This window comes from Schistocerca gregaria, chromosome 4, assembly GCF_023897955.1.
Source record: "Schistocerca gregaria isolate iqSchGreg1 chromosome 4, iqSchGreg1.2, whole genome shotgun sequence".
Classification (NCBI taxonomy): domain Eukaryota; kingdom Metazoa; phylum Arthropoda; class Insecta; order Orthoptera; family Acrididae; genus Schistocerca; species Schistocerca gregaria.
The window spans coordinates 410,973,866-410,997,464 of record NC_064923.1 but is presented as its reverse complement, the minus strand read 5'-3'; the positions used below and the strand labels follow the sequence as shown (position 1 = coordinate 410,997,464).

The following is a 23,599-nucleotide window of genomic DNA, read 5'->3' as shown; positions in this document are numbered from 1 at the left end:
GAGAGATGGATGGGTCTTTTGCCCACTGTGATGCATGTACCAAGTTTGAGTGAAATTGGTCCAATGGTTTAAGAGGAGATGTGGAATACACGTCCATACATACATACATACATACATACATACATACATACATACATATCCATTTATGTAATTTGTAAGGATTTACATTAAATCTCTGCTGTCCGTTTTGGACTTGAGTTTTGAACCAGGCTGATACTTACAAGGGAAGGGTGATAAGCATTCGTAGACAGACGCACACGAATTGTAGAAGTATAGGTAGGACAGTTGTGCTGATGGAGAACGTGTGTTGCAGGCCTGATGATGGACAGCGAGAAGAAGATCTTCGAGATGATGGACGAGAAGTCGGACATGTCCAAGTACTGGATGCCGCTCATCTGGGCGACCAACATCATCAACCGGGCGCGGCGCGAGGCGCTCGTCACCAGCGACCACGTCGTCCAGTCCATGCTGGTCGAGCTCTCCGACATCCGGCGCCGGCTCGGCTCGCTCATCGGATACGACACCGTCTGCGTGCCGCTCGTCTACACGCAGGTCCACACACACTCTCTCTCTCCTATGAATAACGTGTTCGTTTACTGCTTTCTAACGCTTGTTCACTCTTACAATAGAACTGAGTATCCAGCATTGTCTGGGTATCTACTTATTCCCATTCCATTAGTCCATCTCCTTCTTACCTCTCATCTCTGTCCACCTCCTTCTCCTGCTCTCTCTGTCCACCCTCCCCCCTTTAATCTCTGTCCATCTCATTCTATCGCTTTCTCTGTCAATCTGCTACTCCCCCCTCTGTCAATCTGCCACTCCCCCCTCTGTCTGTATATCTTTACCATCCCACTCTGTCCATCTGCTCCAGCCCCCTCTGTCCATCTCCTCCTTCTCCCTCCTCAATTCCATCTCTACCTCTTTCCTTCCTCTGTCTGCTTCTCTGCCTCGTCTATCTTCTCCTCTGCCCTTCCCTTTGTCTATTTCCCCCTCCGCCGCACTGTCTCCACCTCCTCCCTCCTGTATCCGTGTCCTCCCTCCCCCTCTCTGTCTGTCCATACCTTCCTCCTCCTTCTCTCTCTGCATTATCACCCCCACCCTAATAGGTGGATGCTGGTACTGGTCCCCACAGCATTTCTTTCCAGGTAGTAACATGTGTACCACGTTTACTAGAAATCGATACAGGGTTTAGACGGAGCTTTTTAACCGCAACTTTGCCGGAGTACACACATACCACATACATTTTTACGTATTTCACATGTATTTGTAGCGAATTTTGCCCTACAGCTGAATCTCCAGGACGTCATATCTCCTTAACAATGAGCCGTACAATGCTGTAAATTTCCCGATATAGCGGCTGATCAAAAAGTCAGTATAAATTTGAAAACCTAATAAACACGGAATAATGTAGATAGAGAGGAAAAAACTGACACACATGCTTGGAATAACATGGGGTTTTATTAGAACAAAGAAAAGTATTGCTAGACACGTGAAAGATCTCTTGCGCGTGTCATTTGGTGATGATCGTGTGCTCAGCCGCCAGTTTCGTCATGCTTGGCCTCCCAGGTCCCCAGACGTCAGTCCGTGCGATTATTGGCTTTGGGTTTACCTAAAGTCGCAAGTGTATCGTGATCGACCGACATCTCTAGGGATGCTGAAAGACAACATCCGACACCAATGCCTCACCATAACTCTGGACATGCTTTACAGTGCTGTTCACAACATTATTCCTCGATTACAGCTATTGTTGAGGAATGATGGTGGACATATGGTTCAAATGGCTCTGAGCACTATGGGACTCAACTGCTGTGGTCATCAGTCCCCTAGAACTTAGAACTACTTAAACCTAACTAACCTAAGGACATCACACACATCCATGCCCGAGGCAGGATTCGAACCTGCAACCGTAGCAGTCGCACGGTTCCGGACTGCGCGCCTAGAACCGCGAGACCACCGCGGCCGGCTGGTGGACATATTGAGCATTTCCTGTAAAGATCACCATCTTTGTTTTCTTACTTTGTTATGCTAATTATTGCTATTCTGATCAGATGAAGCGCCATCTGTCAGACATTTCTTGAACTTACGTATTTTTTTGGTTCTAATAAAACCCCATGTCATTCCAAGCATGTGTGTCAATTTGTACCTCTATCTACATTATTCCGTGATTTATTCAGTTTTCAAATTTATACTGACTTTTTAATGACCCGGTATGTTTTTATACTGTTGCGAAATGTGTTGCGAATGAAATTAGTAGTGAAGACGTAATAAATTAAAACGTCATGCGTGATACGGCAGTTTTTTTATGCACCTCAGTGTTTATGACGTCATATTTCCTGAACTATGTGTCGTACACAGTAAAATTATGCAGGCTAATTTAGTAGTATATCTAAACACTGTCTGCAAAATGTGTCGTGAAAGCAGGTAGTAATAAAGAAGTAATAAATCAAAATGTCGTACCTTAATGCAGCAGTTGTACCGCATGAACAGCAAAAATGTAGTAAGCGATAAGCGTTTTACCTTTAATCATTTTGTGAAGCTTGTTAACCAAAAAAGTTTACTAAAGGTTTCAAAATATGTGCAAAGTTTGTTGCACGTCAATAAGTACTCTCATTCTCAAACAACGAGTGAGTAAAATTTGCAGATCCGCGCGTCAGGATCCACATTACCTATCCGCCCCCATCCCCGCCATTTTCACAAGCAGGTGGTTGTTACCTCTGCATTATTTGTCTGAAGACAGTAATTGTCAGGGGAACGGAGTGAGTTTAGTTGAAATCGGTACAGTGGTTTAGGAGGAGATATGGTGCATACGTACAGGGTGCAGTCTGACGACATATGGTTTCTTGCTCCAGCGAGAACACCCTCCAGTGTGAAGTGCTTGTAGCATGCAGAGCACTTTGCACCACATCTTTGCTGACTGTGTTTTGTATTCCGACAAGAGGGCAGCGGCTAATTAACATTCAGCCCTTCCCTCTGTTAAGCTGAAGATGAGGAGAGTGCAGTACAACGTAACATTCTATCAAACGTGCGACGGGCTGCATAAAATATTATCGAGGAATTTTTAATGTGTAATGAGGGTGACTGATTCATGCATGTTGTCTGTAAGCGATCAACCAGCCGTATACACTCAGTCATTATTTTGGCGGCCTTCTTGTATTATCCATAGAAAATTTTCGATTATCTGTCAAAATTCACAGTATCTTTAACAGTGGTGTGACGGTGTGAATGTATGGGTGAACGTGAATGATATTGCGAGATGGTAGAGCGAGTACAATATTAAGGAAGATCGATTTTACCTCTTTTTAATAATGAAGTTTTAAGCACATTCGTTTCTAACCATCTTGGTTTACCTGACCATGAATGGTAAATCTGGCTTCTTCACTAAACAAGAGACGTGGTACATCTGGAGTATCCTGTCTTAATGCCAATGTACAGAAATTAACACGATTCTCACAGTCGTTTCCATACAGCTTTTGATGGAAAGAGATGCGATAGGGATGGAACCTACGTCGATAGAGAATACGTAGAATACTTGCTTGACTCGTGCAACTTCCTCGTGCGATTGCGCAGGAGCTAACGTGCGGATCAACAGTAATTTCCCCATCTTCTGTAGTCACTTGTTTCCTTCTGTTACGTCGTCTAGGTGTTACACTTCCACTTTCACGTAAGTGACTGAAGAACTTGACATCTATTGGGATATCTTGCCGCATACACCGTACAAAAACGAACTGAATTCTTCCTACACTCTCCATACACCATGAGCATGTCGTCCTTTCCTGTACTGGTAACTCCCATCGTTCATTCACAGCCTTCTGTTTGGACTGCCACACACTGACTAGCAAGGTCGCAGTGCCCTCTAGGAACACAGAAGCACACTGCAAGAGAACATAACAACATCGTACCTAGCAATTAGGCAGGTTGATGGCACAAACAAGTGTCGGCGTGAAAACTGTTGAAAATACGATGTCTCGTAAATGGCTCCCACTACAGTCCTGAAAGAAACACCACTGACTTCCTAATTTACCCCACTCTTAGTTTGTTTATGTCAGTAGGCAGTGATCACTTTAAAGGTTATGTTTGCACAAAATATATACTTTCTAAGTATTATTACGATCTGTGTATTGGATAACAATACGAACGCTCTGACTACCAATACATTTTGTGAAAACCGTACAAACAACACTCCCATTCGCGTAATATTTGCGGTGTAAGTCTTACGTGATTCATCTGTATATTGTGAAGCCACGTTGTTATGTTCAGTTACTAGTAACATGACTAAACTCCATTTGCGGCATAGACAGCTGAGATACTGAGATGTTAATGACGCTACAAGGCACTGGTTAGAATTCTCCCGGTTTACTTCCCAATTTAGGATCCCACGATCATTCAAGCCTTTGCTGACCATGTCCACCGTCGTTGTCAGTAGTTGCCTGTAGTTTTTGATGCTACCATGATATTTTATAGGCAACCGCCTGCCGCCTGGTGTAATCCACGCAAAGGCCAATATACCAGGAATTGCGTCGATGTCTGCGGTGCAGTAACGCAGCCGCTATGCAAGGAGTGCCTGCACCCAGAGAGCTGGTAAGGCACCGACTTCCTGTCCGGGAGATCCCCATCCAGTCTTGCAGACTGTGGTTTTCCGTAATTCATAAACTCAAATGCCTAGGTGGTGACCTTGAATTGGCCGATTTTCTTCCCCGATTTTGAGCTATTTTCTCTATAATCTCGTCATCGATGGCAACTTGGCAGCCTGCTGCTCCTTCCTTTGAACACCCGTTTGAATGCACCATTAATGCTTAAAGTTACTGTTGTTGAACAATCTAACCTCCCAGTAGATCACTGCTTGAAACAAGAATTTTGTCTCAACAAGCATAAAGGGGGAGAAATAAAAAAAGAAGAACCGCGAGAAATGATTCGCGAAGACTGCAGGCTACGCTGTTGTATATGAACATGAACGACACATGCAATGCCCTTAATACACTCCTGGAAATTGAAATAAGAACACCGTGAATTCATTGTCCCAGGAAGGGGAAACTTTATTGACACATTCCTGGGGTCAATTACATCACATGATCACACTGACAGAACCACAGCCACATAGACACAGGCAACAGAGCATGCACAATGTCGGCACTAGTACAGTGTATATCCACCTTTCGCAGCAATGCAGGCTGCTATTCTTCCATGGAGACGATCGTAGAGATGCTGGATGTAGTCCTGTGGAACGGCTTGCCATGCCATTTCCACCTGGCGCCTCAGTTGGACCAGCGTTCGTGCTGGACGTGCAGACCGCGTGAGACGACGCTTCATCCAGTCCCAAACATGCTCAATGCGGGACAGATCCGGAGATCTTGCTGGCCAGGGTAGTTGACTTACACCTTCTAGAGCACGTTGGGTGGCACGGGATACATGCGGACGTGCATTGTCCTGTTGAACAGCAAGTTCCCTTGCCGGTCTAGGAATGGTAGAACGATGGGTTCGATGACGGTTTGGATGTACCGTGCACTACTCAGTGTCCCCTCGACGATCACCAGAGGTGTACGGCCAGTGTAGGAGATCGCTCCCCACACCATGATGCCGGGTGTTGGCGCTGTGTGCCTCGGTCGTATGCAGTCCTGATTGTGGCGCTCACCTGCACGGCGCCAAACACGCATACGACCATCACTGGCACCAAGGCAGAAGCGACTCTCATTGCTGAAGACGACACGTCTCCATTCGTCCCTCCATTCACGCCTGTTGCGACACCACTGGAGGCGGGCTGCACGATGTTGGGGCGTGAGCGGAAGACGGCCTAACGGTGTGCGGGACCGTAGCCCAGCTTCATGGAGACGGTTGCGAATGGTCCCCGCCGATACCCCAGGAGCAACAGTGTCCCTAATTTGCTGGGAAGTGGCGGTGCGGTCCTCTACGGCACTGCGTAGGATCCTACGGTTTTGGCGTGGATCCGTGCGTCGCTGCGGTCCGGTCCCAGGTCGACGGGCACGTGCACCTTCCGCCGACCACTGGCGACACCATCGATGTACTGTGGAGATCTCACGCCCCACGTGTTGAGCAATTCGGCGGTACGTCCACCCGGCCTCCCGCATGCCCACTATACGCCCTCGCTCAAAGTCCGTCAACTGCACATACGGTTCACGTCCACGCTGTCGCGGCATGCTATCAGTGTTAAAGACTGCGATGGAGCTCCGTATGCCACGGCAAACTGGCTGACACAGACGGCGGCGGTGCACAAATGCTGCGCAGCTAGCGCCATTCGACGGCCAACATCGCGGTTCCTGGTGTGTCCGCTGTGCCGTGCGTGTGATCATTGCTTGTACAGCCCTCTCGCAGTGTCCGGAGCAAGTATGGTGGGTCTGACGCACCGGTGTCAATGTGTTCTTTTTTCCATTTCCAGGAGTGTATGTTGCAAGTGTCAGTCGTGGTCAGAACAGTGTTCTTTATTTTAAAAAAATAGTTCAAATGGCTCTGAGCACTATGGGACTCAACATCTGAGGTCATGAGTCCCCTGGAACTTAGAACTACTTAAACCTAACTAACCTAAGAACATCTCACACATCCATGGCCGAGGCCGGATTCGAACCTGCGACCCTAGCGGTCGCGCGGTTCCAGACTGTAGCGCCTAGAACCGCTCGGCCACCCCGGCCGGATGTTCTTTACACACTGAAGTGCCAAAGAAACTGGTACATCTGTCTAATATCGTGTAGGGCCCCCGCGAGCGCGGAGAAGTGCCGCGACATGACTTGGTATGGACTCGACCAATGCCAGAAATAGTGCTGGGGTGAATTGACGCCACGAGTCCTGTAGGGTTGTTCATAAATCCGTAAGAGCACGGGTGGGTCGAGTCCTCTTCTGCATAATACATTGTAAGGCATCCCAGATATGCTCAATAATGTTCATGTTTGGGGCGTTTGGTGGCCAGCGGAAGTATTTAATCTCACAAGAGTGTTCCTGGGGCCACTCTGTAGCAATTCTGGACGTGTGGGATGTCGCATTATCCTGCTGGAATCCCTCAAGTCCCTCGGAATGCACAATGCAAATGAATGGATGCAGGTGATCAGGCAGCATTCTTACATACGTGTCACCTGTTACAGCCCTATCTAGATGTATGACACGTCCCATATCACTCAACGTCCACACGCCTCACTATTGCAGAACCTCAACCAGCTTGAAAGGTCCCCTTCTGACATGCAGGGTACACGGATTAATGAGTTTGTCTCCGTATCCGTACACATCCATCCTTTGGATACAATTTGAAACGAGACTCGTCCGACCAGGCAACATGTTTCCCGTCATCAATAGTCCAATGGCGTTGTTTAAGTGCCCGGGCGAGGCGTAGAGCTTTGTGTCGTGCAATCATAAAGGGTACACGAATGGGGCTTCGGCTCCAAAAGACCACATCGATGATGTTTCGTTAAATTGTTCGCACGCTGACAATTGTCGATGACCCAGCACTGAGATCTGCAGTAATTTGCGGAACGATTCTCTTCATTTGTCGGCGGTTCAGTTCTTGCAGGATCTTTTTCCTACAGCAGCGATGTCGGAGATATGACGATTTACCGGATTCCTGATATTCACGCTACACTTGTGAAATGGTCGTACGGGAAAATCTCCACTTCATCGCTACCTCGGAGACGCTGTGTTTCATCGCTCGTGCACCGACAATAACATCACGTTCAAACTCGCATAAATCTTGGTAACCTGTCATTTTAGCAGCAGTAACCGGTCTAACAACTGCGGCACGCACTTGTCTTATATAGACGTTGCCGACCGCAGCGCCGTATTCTGGCTGTTTTCATATCTCTGCTTTTGAATACGCATACTTAGACTAGTTTCTTTGGCCCTTCAGTGTAGTTGTAAGAGCATTATGTCGGAACTAAGTGAATTCGGACGTGGCCAGATTGTTGGTTCTCTCATAGTGGGTGCTTCCGTACTAAGATAGCCGAAGTACTTCGTGTCTCAAGAGGCGCCGTATGGATGATTTTTACTGCATACATGCTTTCTTTCTGTCGCCTGTGCCTTTTTCCGCAATTCGGCAGGGTCGGCATGGTTAATCGGATTTGGCAATGTAAGTGGAACGGGTGGCCGGATGCCCTTCCTGCTGCCACCCCGTACCCCCCGGGACGGAATTAGTGTACCCCAGCTGTCTGCGACTAGTGCAATCCATGGAATAGTACAAGAGTGTTCAAATGTCTGCGAGCCGTGTAACAGAGGCGGGATGTGGGGACCAGCCCGGTATTCACCTAGGGGGATGTGGAAAACCGCCTAAAAACCACATCCAGGCTGGCCGGCACACCGGCCGTCGTCGTTCATCCGCCGGGCGCATTCGATCTGGGGCCGGCGCCCCTACCCGAGTCCAGGAAGCAGCGTATTAGAGCTCTCGACTAACGTGGCATTTTTACCGCATACATGGAAAGCGGAAAAACACCATCCGCTAAGTCACAACGCAGACGAAATGAGTGTGGTGTGGTCATGACGGACGGAAGAGGATTGCTACGAAACAAATTGCACGACTGCTGCATAAGTCACAGCAGAACTGAATGGCGCAATCGCAAACCCTGTCACCATCAAAACAACACAAAGGAAGCTCCAGAAGCAGCGGATTTCAGGGCGTTGGAATTCCGAAACCACACATCAATGATGCAAATGGCCGTAACAGAAAACCGTGATGTCGAAGCCATAACATATGGACTATGGAGGAATTGTAAGTAGTGATTCAGTGAGATAAGTCTTGTGTCACACTGTTTCCAGCTTGAGTCCGAGATCACGTTCCAAGATTGAAACTTGGCGCGGATCCCGTGGTAATTTGTTCAGTCTTATCGTGATATTCCATGGACGCCTTGGGTACTCTGCAACGTAGCATTACTGACAAGGACTATGTGAAGTACCACAGTCAACAGTTCCCAATATTATTGAGCCTTTGTGGTCTACTTTGGAGAGAATGCTGCGTATTCTCAATCCACCTCCATCATCGTTACCTGAGAGTCCTTTGAAAACCATTAAGGAGCTATATTTATCCATTCTAAGATGACTGGAAGCTGTTTTCAAAGCCAACGGTTTTCCTTCACCTTATTAGGCATGGTAAAATGTTGAGATTTTAGTGATTGCACATTTCTGTCCAGTTACTGTAACTGTGTTAGTTTGTGAAGCGATCGCTGATTTACACAAATATCGGTATCAATGTGGCGTCGGATATCTGCACAACGTTCCAACACTACAGATAAGGAATGACAAAGGTAACAGAGGCACCGCTCACATGAACAGTTACTAACCTCAGGAACTCTGACACCTAGAATGGTAATCACGTTTTTCTTCTTAGATGATCAGAATATAGGTTGAATGCTTTTCTGTCCAGGAACTTAGATGTTGCGTCGAAACAAGGAAGGGGTGTTATAGGAGGCTAATTTTATGATAGTTGAACGTTAGCACTCTACCGTTTCTTATAGAGAACAAACTTCCTACTTCACCAAACAACGTAGGGCAATAATTAGCGTACTCTGAAGAACATCAGTCCAAATCTCCGTCCAGCCATCCACACTCAGATATTCTGTGTGTTCCCTGAATCGTTCAAGGTACATACCGGGGTAATTCCTTTGGAAGGACAAGACCTATGTCCTACTTCATTTGTCTCTGATCAGCCCTTTGTCGATGGGACTTAAAACCGCAACCTTCTTTCTCGTTTTCATTACGAACCCAACGTCTCACCGCTGCACCAATTAAACTATTTTGGAATACAATGCGCAAAACAAAACGTGTGTGCAGGAAGTAGTTAAATAACAAAGTTATCAACGATCTGTGGCTTCAGAATTAAGTACAGCTCTGAGAGTTGTGGAATGTCGAGAGCCACAACAAATTCATGTTGTCGAGATAAGGCCAGGAACAAAGGCGTCGTAAACGGCTGTATGTGATCATACAGTGAAAGATAGAACATATGTTTTGAAGTTTCTTTTTACGACAGTACTTTCGGTTGAAAGAAAATGTCTGTTAAGCGTTGACAGACTCGCGTGTGCACGTGCGCAACACGTTCGAATTTTCTGAAGTTTTTCGGGCGTTCCGTATTCAGTTCTGTCGTAATTTGCGTGTCTATTATTTCTTGAGAAAATTGCCTCTGGAGATCCATGATTATCATGATTGATTTGAAACTGAAAAACTTTGGATACTGGTACCTCCGTGGTACTTTTTCTTATTCTCAGTTTAGGTTATGCATTGGTCTTTCTTCTACCCCTTAAAACTGTATAATCGCTTGAATAAAATAATAGTTTAGCTAAAATTGTGTCAAATCACAATAGAGTTGTCATGTATCTCTTCTTCGTGGACTTATTCTGTTTCCTTTTCAATGTCAGGAATACTGCTCGTTCATGAGTTCTTTGTTGCACCTCATTCTTTAGGTACTACTGCAGGCTTTTTTTACATTACCGTATGGAAGTAATAGTTCGATTATCAGTAGCTGTTATACGCTGCATAGAAGCCATGATAGTTAAGTCGAAGACGCAACTGTTTTTCTTTTTTCATTATTTCAATACTAGTTTTTACTTGTGCTGATTACCATGTGGTAAATCGTCTTTAAGTCGTTAAAATGCACACAGAGTCGTGGTTGCTAAATTAGGATTCTGGTCCAATAGATTTCCACATCTTAAAGACGATGTACAATTTATAATGATCACTGCTCGAAACCAGTAGTGAAAATAAAGAGGTAACATTGGAGCTTTGTTGGTGCTACGTCTTACATGAAAGAAGTCTTTACTTATTCTGAACCGGCCTTTGTGATTGCCAGGAAATACGTAAACTAACGGCACACTTTATGGATAAAATATGTTATTCAGAAGTTCATTTACCTTTGAGTGACGTACGCCGTGAGATTATCGGCCTGTAGCACTCTGCCTCCCTTTTCCATTCCCACGTCGAATTGAAATATGAGAACATACGTTTCTAATGACTAAGACTTTGATGAAATCCCTTCCAACTATGAGGAAAGGCTGATTCCTTAAAAATTACGTTATCGGTTGTATGTTTATAATATTGTAAATAATGTAATAGAACTAGAATCCCCTGCAACAACAGATATAGATTTTCTGCTCTTTTCCTAAATCGATGTAATCGAACAGGAGACTTTAGCAAGACTACGACCTTTCTTGCCCAGTCAACTTTGTATTACGTTTCTGAAGGCATCAGAGCATGGTTCACGTGTTAATAAACTATTCCTCGCTTCCTTAATGTTTAAAATATTCAGTTGTCTTTCGGGAATCATCAACTGCGTCTCTTTTAAAATTACAATAAATTTGAGAGGCATCGCTCAAGGCGTAGGCGAAGGGGCGAAAGACTGGGCACTTTCCCTCTCCCGGCATCTGGTGATGGAGAGTTTTGTTTCATTATAAAGTCTCACTCATTTACGGCATTGATTGTGTGCAGTAACTAAACTACAGATCTCACGTTGCCGAGTTCGAGGGGAAATACTGCGATTTTGCAGTCACTTCTTTTCGCCAGAGCTAATGTCGTTCTGCAGTAAAGATAAATAAAAGAACAGAGACTAGATAGTGTCCATAGTCGTCTTCCCCGTACAGCCCATATCAAACAGCCTGCGGCTCCACGCTCTACTACTATCTGCCGTACTTTCGGAAGTCATTGTGTTCGAAAATGGCTCTGAGCACTATGGGACTTAATTGCTGTGGTCATCAGTCCCCTAGAACTTAGAACTACTTAAACCTAACTAACCTAAGGACATCACACACATCCATGCCCGAGGCAGGAATCGAACCTGCGACCGTAGCGGTCGCGCAGTTCCTTACTGTAGCGCCTAGAACCGCTCGGCCACTCCGGCCGGCTTCACTGTGTTCTAGTGACTAAAATGAGGAAGTACTGTTGCGTACAACTGGCTTCAGAAATCGGTCAAATGGCGCCAGTGTACTTGCTGTGTGCTGCGATCTTAGTCTTGATCGCCAGATTTACGAAAGTGTTGATAAGGATTCCATGATACCTATATATTTATGACAAATAAGATTATAAATATGATTGCATCTCGTTTAATTCGCAGCAATTAAAGCTGTGTTTATAGCTTCTTTCTATTCACACTCTCGGCATCTTTAAAATCGCGAAACAATCTGAAAAAAAAAACGGCCAAAGGTTTGTGACAATAATTAATATAAGTGTCATTGTACCACTCGCAGCAGCGTCACCCTTGAGTCACAAAATCGAAGAAACTTATTCCTTAGATGCTGATAACATCGAACGTGACAGAATATGACACTGTTACATGAATAAGAAAGTCCCAGAGTGTGTTACAAACGCGAAAATAAAAACAAGCATGTACCAGGACGCTAACATACTTCCTTCAACTCCCCTATCGCACATCACGGGTTCCCAGGTTCGATTCGCGGCCGGGTTGGAGATTTTCTCTGCCCGGGACCTGGATGTTTGTGTTGTCCTCATCATTTCATCTCATCATTCGTGACAGTGGCTAGATTGGACGGTGTAAAAAAATCGGACTGTATAAAAAATTGGGCCCCACAAACTAAACATCATCATCATCCTATCACACATCTCTAACGCATAATTAAAGCGATCGGTGACAGTTCCGAAAATTATTATCGTTCGTTTTAAAATCTCCAAGGACTTTACCAGTTCATGCAACTTAAATGACATGCAGTTATAACAAATCGTATCCACACGTGTTTGGGATAAATCATCGATGCGACATTGCTCTGAAACAGTGTATTTTCATGACACGCAAGTTATAATACGGAAACAACGAAACACCATGATTCTTCTCAAAATTAACGACCTTGGGATGTCACGTGAGTGATTATCGTCGAATACCAGTGAAAACAGTTGTGGCTTCCTCATTTTAGTCACTCGCCATTCTGTGGTTATTTTAAAAGCGAAGTAGTACGTGTGCTAACTTGTAAGATATGCAGTTGCCGAATTTCTTTTCGAAATCATGCCTAAATTTTGTGCAGTTTATAACCGAACGCACAAAATCACTGAAAAAAATCACCTCACTTTGCGTCCGTATTGTTTACAGGTACTATCTATTGTTGGTTTTGTTCGTTTCTGTTGTACACCCCCACAGAAAGAACTGTCAAGTGTGTAACTTTGCCTGAATATGTGAATTTAGAACTTCAGGCTAGGTTTCGCAATTTCTTTACGCACTATCACGTACACTGTGTTATCAAAAGTATCCGGACACTCCCAAAAACAAACTTTTTTCATATTAGCTGCATTGTGCTGCCATCTACTGCCAGGTATTCAATATCAGCGACATCAGTAGTCATTAGACATCGTGAGAATGGGGCGCTCCGCGGAACGCACAGACTTCGAATGTGGTCAGGTGATTGGGTGTCACTTGTGTTATACGTCCACACTCCTAAACATCCCTAGGTCCACTGTTTCGGATGTGATACTGAATTGGAAACGTGAAGGGAGACGAACAGCACAAAAGCGTACAGGCCGACCTCGTCTATTGACTGACAGAGACCGCCGATAGTTGAAGAGGGTCGTAATGTGTAATAGACAGACATCTATCCAGACTATGTCATAGGAATTCCAAAATGCATCAGGATCCACTGCAAGTACTATGACAGTTAGGCGGGAGGTGAGAAAACTTGGATATCACGCTCGAGCAGCTGCTCATCAGCCACACATCACGCCGGTAAATGCCAAACGAGCGTGTAAGGAGCGTAAACATTGGACGATTGAACAGTGGGAAAACGTTATGTGGAGTGACGAATCATGGTACAAAACGTGGCGGTCCGGTGATAGGATTGGGTATGGCGAAGGCCCAGTGAACGTCATCTACCAGCGTCTGTAGTGCCAACAGTAATATTCGGAGGCGATGGTGTTATGGTGTGGTCGTGTTTTTCATGGAGGGGCCTTGCACCACTTGTTGTTTTAAGTGGCACTGCCACATCACAGGCCTAAAATTGAAGTTTTAGGCACCTTGCTTCCCACTGCTGAAGAGCAATTAGGGGATGGCGATTGCATCTTTCAACACAATAGAGTACCTGTTCATAAAGCACGGAGTGTGGCGGAGTGGTTACGCGCCATTAACATCACTGTAATGGACTGGCGTGCACAGAGTCCTGATCTGAATCCTGTAGACCATCTTTAGGATGTTTTGGAACGCCGACTTCGTACGAGGCCTCACCGAGCGACATCGATGCCTCTCCTCAGTGCAGCGCTCCGTGAAGAATGGGCTGCCATTCCCCAACAAACCTTCCAGCACCTGATTGAAAGTATGCGTGCGAGAGTCGAAGCGTGTGGGCGGCCGCTGTGGTCGAGCGGTTCTAGACGCTTCAGTCCGGAACCATGCGGCTGCTACGGTCGCAGGTTCGAATCCTGCCTCGAGCATGATGTGTGTGATGTCCTTATGTTGGTTAGTAGTTTTAAGACCAGGGACTGATGAGCTCAGATGTTACGTCCCATAGTAGTTAGAGCCATTTGAACCATTTAGAGTCGAAGCTGTCATCAGGTGTAAGGATGGGCCAACACCATACTGAATTCCAGCATTACCGATAGAGGATGCCACTAACTTGTAAGTCATTTTCAGCCAGGTGTCCGGATACTTTTGATGACATAGTGTACCATGCCCCCTTTGTTCTGACTTCCAAAAACATGGCGGAAGATTGTTTAGTTTGCTTCACTCTGATCGCGGTGTTGCCTATCTATAGTATTCTATCTCTTTGGCCCTTGTTGAGCTGCCCGAAGAGGACCGATCCAACACCCTGCGGTGCGTATTCCCTTCCAGATCCAAAAGCGACAGCAGTATACCTTCACGAGCCATCAACCGTCCCCAAACCACACAAGGGAGCCCACTGATTTTGCTTCTCAACGGAACGTTTGTCTGTGGCCGATGACACGTTATGGCTTGCTGATTATACATTATTTTACACAGCAGAGCAGTTGTATAAGGGTCTATCCAATGAAAACGAGACAAATGAGAAAAAAGTAAGTTTATTACTTCAAAAGTAATCGCCATAACTGTTAATACATTTATCCCACTGAGATAAGACGGTCAGTGCCTACTTGGGAATAACGTCTGCAGTTTCCTATGGAATTATGATTGTACTCAGACAAGCAGATTTTCGTGCGAAGCAAATCAACGGCCACGAATGACTTTCTTGAGGCTCCAAAAATATAGAAATCGCATGGGGACAGATCGGGACGGTATGAAGGAGGTGTAACTGCTCCAGAAAAACTTCTGCAGCGTGGTCGAAACAACAGGCACGCCAGCTCCGGGAAAAATCATGATAACCTATTCCTTTGCCTGCAAGGACCAGCTGCTCATTGACTTTCTGAAACACGGCGCCATAATTAACGCACAGCGGTACGTGGACGCTTTGCAAAAATTGGAGCGCGCCATAAATTCCAGACACCCAGGAATGTTGACGGACGGCATCGTTCTGTTGGAGGATAATGCCCGTTCACATGTCGAAGAGATTTTACAAGATTTTCTCAGTCGTGTAACTTTTTTCTTCTGTCGTAGTTTTAATACTCAGTTTCAAGCTAATGTTACTGGAATATCAATAAACATCTTTTATGAATATTTTCTAACTTTTGCAAAATTCGTTAAATACTATGGAATTAATCATATGAGAATGTTATTTCACAACGTTAAATTAAGAAAAATCATCATCGACACTTATATTAACAACATAAAAAGCCGTACTTAACCTACACTCTAAGTATGATCAATTTTAAGTTGTCAAAGTAATATACCACAAAAATTCTAAGTTTATTTCTATCAATCGTTTGACATGCAGTAAGTTTTGTGTGCTTATTGTGAAATGTAATTTGTGAAGCTCGAAACGTTCGTCAGTTAATCGAGAGTGACTGTTTTAGAAACTTCCGTGGATAAATTTTTTGCGGATGCCCTATCTTAGATCATACATCATACAACTTAATGATTGGACGCAGATGGATTCTTGTATTGCAGTGACACTTGCCAGATCATTCATTTACAATGTGTAAACAATATCCTATTTGAACAGTAAACTCCTTAGGAAAAGAAAAGACAGCTACTGGATACATGGTATAAGTGCCTACGATGGTCAGCCGTTTCCTGCCGAAATTTTGGTTGCTTTCTAACCACAGATGTCGAAATCAAACAGCAAATAAGAAAAATGAAATCGTGTAATATTAAGGGAAAAAAAAATCACGTCTGCTATAGCACCTGAGTCGTGTTCGTGAGAAGCGTAGTTCGAACTTACGTTTAGATATCCGTAGATTTTATGTCCCACGCAAAGTCACTTAAGGCAAGTAATGGCTGGGTTACTCTAGTAAGTTCATTCTTCTCCTGCTTAGCTATCGTTGTCAGATAGCCACTATGCAGACGGCGTAATAAACTCTAAATTTTATTTCCTTACGCGTAGTGCTCATATCTCTGCATCGATAAGACTCTCCATTGCACTTCAGCGAGACAATGCGAACAGTTTGTAAGGCGCTCTGCAGCCGTTTTTCGCCACACGTTGAAACACTCTCTAAAAAGTCGATTTTTTAAAAGAAGCTGTTGCCGTGCAACTCAGAATTTTTTCAGGCGATCCAGCAGCTAATTTCTTATTGGCTTCCCGCTCTCCTTAAAACGTTACACACTTGAAAGTCGTTTCATTATCTTGACTGTTGAGAGGGTAGCCCTGGTTCCGGCATAGCTACCAGGACCTAATTCCAAAAGTCTCTCCCGCCATAGACGTCCAATTTCCCTGCAGTGAAAATGCAGTATCATTAAGAAATTTTGAATCACACGTTTCTCATTTAAATACGTAAAAAATAACATAAGTAAAGCTACATTCGTAGCCATCTACCTACCTACGTCCTACCCACCTATCCCCCCCCCCCTCTCTCTCTCTCTCTCTCTCTCTCTCTCTCTCTCTCTCTCTCTCTCTCTCCTTCCTAAGGATCCCAAGAAGAAAGAAGACAAACAGTACTCATGAACGAGCGTTTTATAAATAACCTTCTACATGGCTGACTGAAAGTGGTTGTCAAACCTTAAAAGTTCAGCGGACAGATTCTCCCAGATACCTGACGTCCGTGGCTGATTCCGGCAATTGATATCCGATCGTGTAAGCTCCTTGCACGGCCCTTTTTTATGCTGAGTCAGCTACCAGACTTCGTAGCAAGTGCTGATCATCGGCATAACTTCCTGCATTTCGTAACAGCACCTAATGACATCACCTCACTGTTTACCAACTGCGTCGTCCGCGAATTGCCTCATAGCGTTGCAGACTTTTTCTGGCAGTTTATTTATATTTTTGCGTCCTCTACATCGTCCGCTGTGGTATAGAGCTTGTAGTGTCTAGGTGACTACGTGTGAGGTTCGATAACCACCTCCTGCAATTGTTCATGATTTAAGTTTTATAATTTGTGGAACGTTCTGATTCTAGTCAGTGGTTCCTTACTATGACGGCTGAAGTGGATCCCTCTTCCTGATAGTGTTGTCACGTGATGAGAAGCAAATTGGGGATCCGCATGTCGACAGACGTGCGGCTTGTAGCAACGTACGTTGTCAGTAGTAAAGCCCCATTAAATGATGTTCAACTTTATCGTCATTGTGTGAATAAAACTAGCGGCTGACGCCCGATGTGTTATTAGGTAATTATTCTGTCCAGTCACAGTAATTTGACCACCTGTTAAAAGCCTGAATAACCAACGTTTGGAACGCGGATCGCTGCGATACGTGTTAGAAGAGAGTCAGTGAGATTCTGGAAGATACCTGCAGGAATGCATACCTGTGTCGAGGCCAGCTGCGCTAGGTTTCTCTGTTGAGGATTAACCGGCCGGTGTGGACGAGCGGTTCTAGGCGCTTCAGACTGGAACCACACGACCGCTACGGTCGCAGGTTCGAATCCTGCCTCGGGCATGGATGTGTGTGATGTCCTGAGATTAGTTAGGTTTAAGTAGTGCTCAGAGCCATTTGAACCATTTGTTGAGGATTCATGACGCGAACAGCCCTATCGTGATAGTCCCACAGATTCTCGACTGGGCTTAAATCCGCGGAGTTTGGAGACCAGGGTAGTACAGTAACCTCAACCTTTGTACCTTTCGAAACAGGCACGTCACTGCGAGCCCTGTGATACATTGCATTGTCCTGTTGGTAGATGCCATCGTGCCGACGAAAAACAAACCGCACTTAGGGGTGAACATGGTCCACAAGGATAGATGCCCTCGCATGTTGATCCAGTGTGTCTACCAGAATGGCGCGATCGTCCAGGGAGTGCTACGAAAATATTCATCAGACCACAAAGCTAGCGGCTGCAGCCTGGACCCTTCCGACGACTGTTGCAGGGTGTTGGTTTCAGACTTTTCAAGCCGATGGAGTATAAAACGTGATCCATCTGAAAATTCCATCTGTCGCCACTCAGTGCAGGTCAAGTTGCGGTACTGGCGTCCAAATTCCATCCTTCGTCGCTGATGAACAGCAGTCAGCATGGGTACATGAACCAGGCACCTGCTACGGAAGCCCAGACGCAGCGACGTTCGCTGTATGGTCGTTGAGGAGAGACCGTTGGTAGCCCCTTGGTCCGTCAGGTCATCATTTGCCCAACAGTTGCACATCTGTCTGCTGTACATAGTTCCGCAGCCGTCGTTCACTCCTTTAACCTGTGGCCCGTGAAGCACTGCAACTGCCTCGGTGCAGCTTTTGGAGAGTGCCATTTTGCCATGCACAGTATAATTTAACCACGGGGGCACGCAAACAGTTTACAAACTTCGCCGTTTCAAAAATGGTTCCACTCTTGGCCCGAAAGCCAATGATCATACCCTTTTCGAGATCAAACAAATCACTGTTTCCGCATCGTTACAAGAGCTGTACTGCCCCCCCCCTCCCCCCCCCCCCCCCCCCCCCCCACTGTGTATATAGGCCTACCCTCCGCTGCCGTCTGTGATTGGTTATGGCACATTCACTCGATCATGGGCGGTGGTTACTTTTTTGTGACTAGGCCGTGTAAAATAATAAGGCGAGTTCGTTTTTGTAACCTGGTGCGATTGTAACCAACAGGCATTACACACTGACCGGCACAAAAAACCCAACACTTAATAAATCATGTGTAATTATTGGGTAATTATTTAATCAAAGTGAAGCACTTCAGCCATTTTTTTTTAGATGAAGTATATTATTGGCACTGCTTTCCGAACAAGCAATGAAGCGTTAATTGTTTATTGCACTAACCTCTATTGACTTTTCCCGCGCCACCTGAAAAACGCATCACTAAATGTGAGCGAATAAAGTTTTCCCCCTCTGGTATCGCTTATTGTTGCACCCTGAATTGTTCCCTATTCAATCACACGTGTTTGCAGGAGTTTTCTGTGATGGTGGTCGTCAGCTTTTTGGAGTTAACATGCCGTTAAGCAAAGATACAAACGCTTTTGCTTTGGAGGAAGATGGTCGCACCATGAGTTACATTGCAGAAATGTTGAGGACTACACCTTCCACGATTTCTGGAACTGTGCGAAGGTACAGGGAAACTGGAGGCTTTGCAAGGAGACCAGGTACAGGCCCGAGAAGAGCAACATCGGACAGAGGTGACCGCTTCTTACAACTTTTTCTTCGCAACCATCACACCAACCTCATTGAAGCACGAAATCGACCCTACCAGGTGTTAACGTTAATGTTAGTGAGAGAGACTGGAAGAAGCCAATCTTCAGTTCAGAAGACCTGCTACATGTCCGGAACTCACCAGAGAGCGTTGCACAGCTCGACAACGTTTCGCGAGGGAACATCTTGCCTGGACTGTACAACAATGGAATCAAGTATTGTTCACCAATGAGTCGCGATTTGGCCTCCGATCACCTGACGGACGTCCGCCCCGATAGCTGAGTGGTCAGCGTGACGGATTGCCGTCTTACGGGCACGGGTTGGATTTCCGGCTGGGTCGGGGATTTTCTCAGCTCAGGGACTGGGTGCTGTGTTGTCTTCATCATATTTCATCCCCACCCGGCGCGCAGGTCGCTCAATGTGGCGTCGAATGTAATAAGGCCTGCACCAAGGCGGCCGGACCTGCCCCATAAGCCCCCCCCCCCCCCCCTCCAGCCAATGACGCCAAACACTCATTTCCATTTTACCTGACGCACGAGAGAGGATCTGGAGAAGACCAGGGGAAAGATATTCCCTTGCACACTCTCATCCAGGTCGTCTTTTCAGAGTAGTTCTGTGAAGGTGTGGACAGGAATCAATACAGCTGCAAGGACGGATTTGCTCTTCGTGGCGTATGGGAACCTTACCGCGATTGGTATATGAAGGAAAACCTTCTGGAGCATGCTGCTACATTTATTGGTGATGATTTTACGCTAATTCACGACAATGCACGCCCACATGTTGCTAAAATTGTGCAAGAGTTCTTGGATGGGCACGGGTTCATGCTATGGATTGGCCTGCTCGAAGCCTGGAATTGAATCCTATTGAGCACGTTTGGGACTGGCTGGGGAGAAGAGCCTGTCAGTACCATCCAGACCCCACAGAATCCGCGGAACGCCCTCCTGGAAGAATGGGATATGATTCACCAACCGCACATTACCACATTAATAAAGAGCATGCCTGATCGATTGAATGCCGTCATTTGTGCAAGATGTGGCAATACACGCTTCTGGAGGTGCGAACAAGGGTCTCCTCAGTCGTTTCCGAGGTGTGTTAAGTGTATTAACATCAAAGTAGACATGCATTACCTTTATGAGCTTATTCAAAATGTCCTTGAATCGTGCATCTCTGACTTAATTTGTTAAATTCTTTTATAACGTTCTTTCTTTTATTCATTGTTGGACACTTAGATGGGACCTTACCTCAATATTCCATCATAAGATAGTGGATTAGTGTCAAAAGTGTCACAAATTTAAAATAAATTTCAGTTTTTCTAAGCAATTGAAGTGTTGCGATTTTTTGTGCCGGTCAGTGTATCTTGATTGACCGACACAGCTGCTACGGAACGACGGATAGCCGGGAACACGTCCCCTTTAATTGCCCTGTCTCCAGGCTTTCAGCTCGGCTGTCGTCAGGGCGAAGTTTAGTTCCTGGATGGCCCACTGTGGGAAACCTCAGTTTCCCACGTGCGGAAACGGCACCTCGCGGAACCGGAGACAAAACACAGATGAGCTCACCATTCCTGGAGCGAGTTAACACCTTATCTGTTACAACCAAAACCTCAACACATCCGCGTCCTGCACGCCAGAGCTATTTTTACGTGCCGCTAGCCAGGGAAACAAACAAAAGCGTACCAGTGACATATCTTTTTCTCAGAATAGCTGACAGCATTGCTCCTGCATTCCCGAGTAAATAGAATTATTAAAATTCTCGTTGTAGAAAGGTATTTGAAACAGTCGTTGTTTTCCTTATTCTTTTTTTGTCGTGTTGTAATTGCCTGACACAAAGAGGTCCGCAGCATCCAATGACGTGAGTACAGCCACACAATAATACGAGACATCGCTTGATTACAAGGACAGTGATCAGTCACTGGAACAACGGTGACCGACGGAGGTAGCGCAGTGGTTAGCACACTGGACTTTCATTCGAATGGCGACGATAGCAGGTGATGTGCAACCGAACGTATTTTGATTCAGTCTTCTCGGGATGTGAGTTCCTTTTCTCTCTCGACGAGATAAGAGCAGTTTTTAAGCTTTCTGGCCAAATTCTCTAGATGAGGGTAAAAGTTGACGTCTTAGAGTTGCACTAGTGGAGTGCATTTGTGCGGGAGGAGAGATCACTTTAATACTGCACTAAGGGAACCTTCATTATTCTTGGAAAATCTCGCCGTATAATTGTGGGATTATCTGTCCTCTCCAGGAGTCAATTAATAAAAGAAATTGGTTCTTGGGCACATACGGTTTCATCACATCAAATACGATATATTGAACATTGCCTCGATTTATTTGCAGCGTACGTAACGTAAAAATTGAAAATAAAATGTGAAACTTCCACATACATGCTCGATCGACGACCTTCGGATAATTGTTCTTGTATTCAGAATGAAATTTTCACTCTGCAGCGGTGTGTGCGCTGATATGAGACGTCCTGGCTGATTAAAACTGTGTGCCGGACCAAGACTCGAACTTGGGACCTTTCCCTTTCGCGGGCAAGTGCTCTACCATCTGAGATACCCAAGCACGACCCACGTTCCTTTCTCATGGCTTTAATTCTGCCAATACCGCGAAAGGCAAAGGTCCCGAGTTCGAGTCTCGGTCCGGCATAAAGTTTTAATCTGCCAGGATGTTTCATAACAGCGCACACTCCGCTGGTTCTTGTATTGTTCCGCTGCGCCGTCCGCTGTCTGATTTTGTAACAGTGTCTCCTCATTGATCTGGTAGCTGTTAAATATTTCTGCGTATTTATTTCTAGTGCGGATGATTTGTTTATATATTTTTAAAAAAAAAAGATGTTTTTGAGAAACGTTTGTTGACGTTTTTGTTTTCCTGTAAAGGTGACAGTTGTGCTTCTCTCAAGCAAAGCGGTCAGATGTATAGAAAACGAAAATTTTAACGAAAATCACTCAGCAGCAGCATCTAAGTTTAAATAACTCAATCTGCGTTACAAATATAACACGCAGAAATATTTGACAGCTACAACATCAACGATGAGATATGGAAGTAAGTACACGAGACAGTGTTACACAACCAGTCATGAATAAAACGTCAATATTGTATATACTAACAGCGCTTTATTACTGCAGATCGCTTGAAAATGGCATTGCAGCCGAAATAAGCTTTTCGCCAAAATGTTCAACTCTTGAATTAAGCTTCAAAAACTAGCAGCCTCCTGGTATAATACACATACAATAAACTTGATAATTTGCTCTCCGCTTTAAGCAAAAGCTAGTTTTTCATTCATCTCAGTGGTTAGGTTTATCTCCTGAACTGTACGTTGTATAAGGACAGAACTTCGCAAGTACGTTACGTGATATACTTAGACACTGTAAGCAAAGTTTGTTGTGAACAGATTTAGTAGTAAAGGAGTAATATATTAAAACGTAGTAACTGACATTGAAGTTGGTCTGCATGAACATCGAAATTAATGCAGTAAGCGATAAACAGTTTACTTTTTTATCATTTTTCTGGATGCGTCAGCGAGAAAAACTTTCATAACAGTTTTAAATTACGTGTAATTTCAGTTGGAAGTCAATTCTGCCGCAGCTGGCCACGTAAACAAAAGTTTTTGTTAGAAATAGTTGAATGCTGTCTTTCTCAAATACTGGATAAATGAAGTCCGTGTATTTGTGCGCCGTTATGCACTCTGCCTCAGGACAAACTCAAAGTTTTTAACCGTAATGCTTGTCTCACTGTGTTAAATTCTTTTGGCGGAAAACCAGGGCATTGCAGATATTCGTATGCACATAATTTCTACGGAGAACTGGCTGTGACAAAAAGCACGGTGAGTGGTTGGGCGAGGCGTCTGTCATCATCGCAACAAGGTCGCGCAAACTTGTCCGATCTCCTTTGTGCCGGCCGGCTGTGATTCCTGCAAACTTGAAACGTGAGTTGCACGGATCACAAACAAACACATCGCTGCAGAACTGGGTGTCTCTGTTGGTAATGCTGACACACTCATCTGTCAGTTCTTTCTCATCCACCCGCGCCTCGCACCTTCCGACTTCCACCTGTTTGGCCCGATAAAAGACGCACTCAGCGGGACCAG

General features: G+C 45.2%; 1 protein-coding gene across 1 annotated transcript in view; it reads left to right on the top strand.

Annotated features, from left to right (window-relative positions):
* LOC126365942 (bestrophin-4) overlaps window positions 1-23,599 on the top strand; it is a 524,562-nt gene that overhangs the window by 384,392 nt on the left and 116,571 nt on the right. Inside the window, exon 5 of the mRNA XM_050008717.1 lies at window positions 314-552. Coding sequence (XP_049864674.1) covers window positions 314-552 — 239 coding nt within the window. The remainder of the gene's footprint in view (window positions 1-313; window positions 553-23,599) is intronic.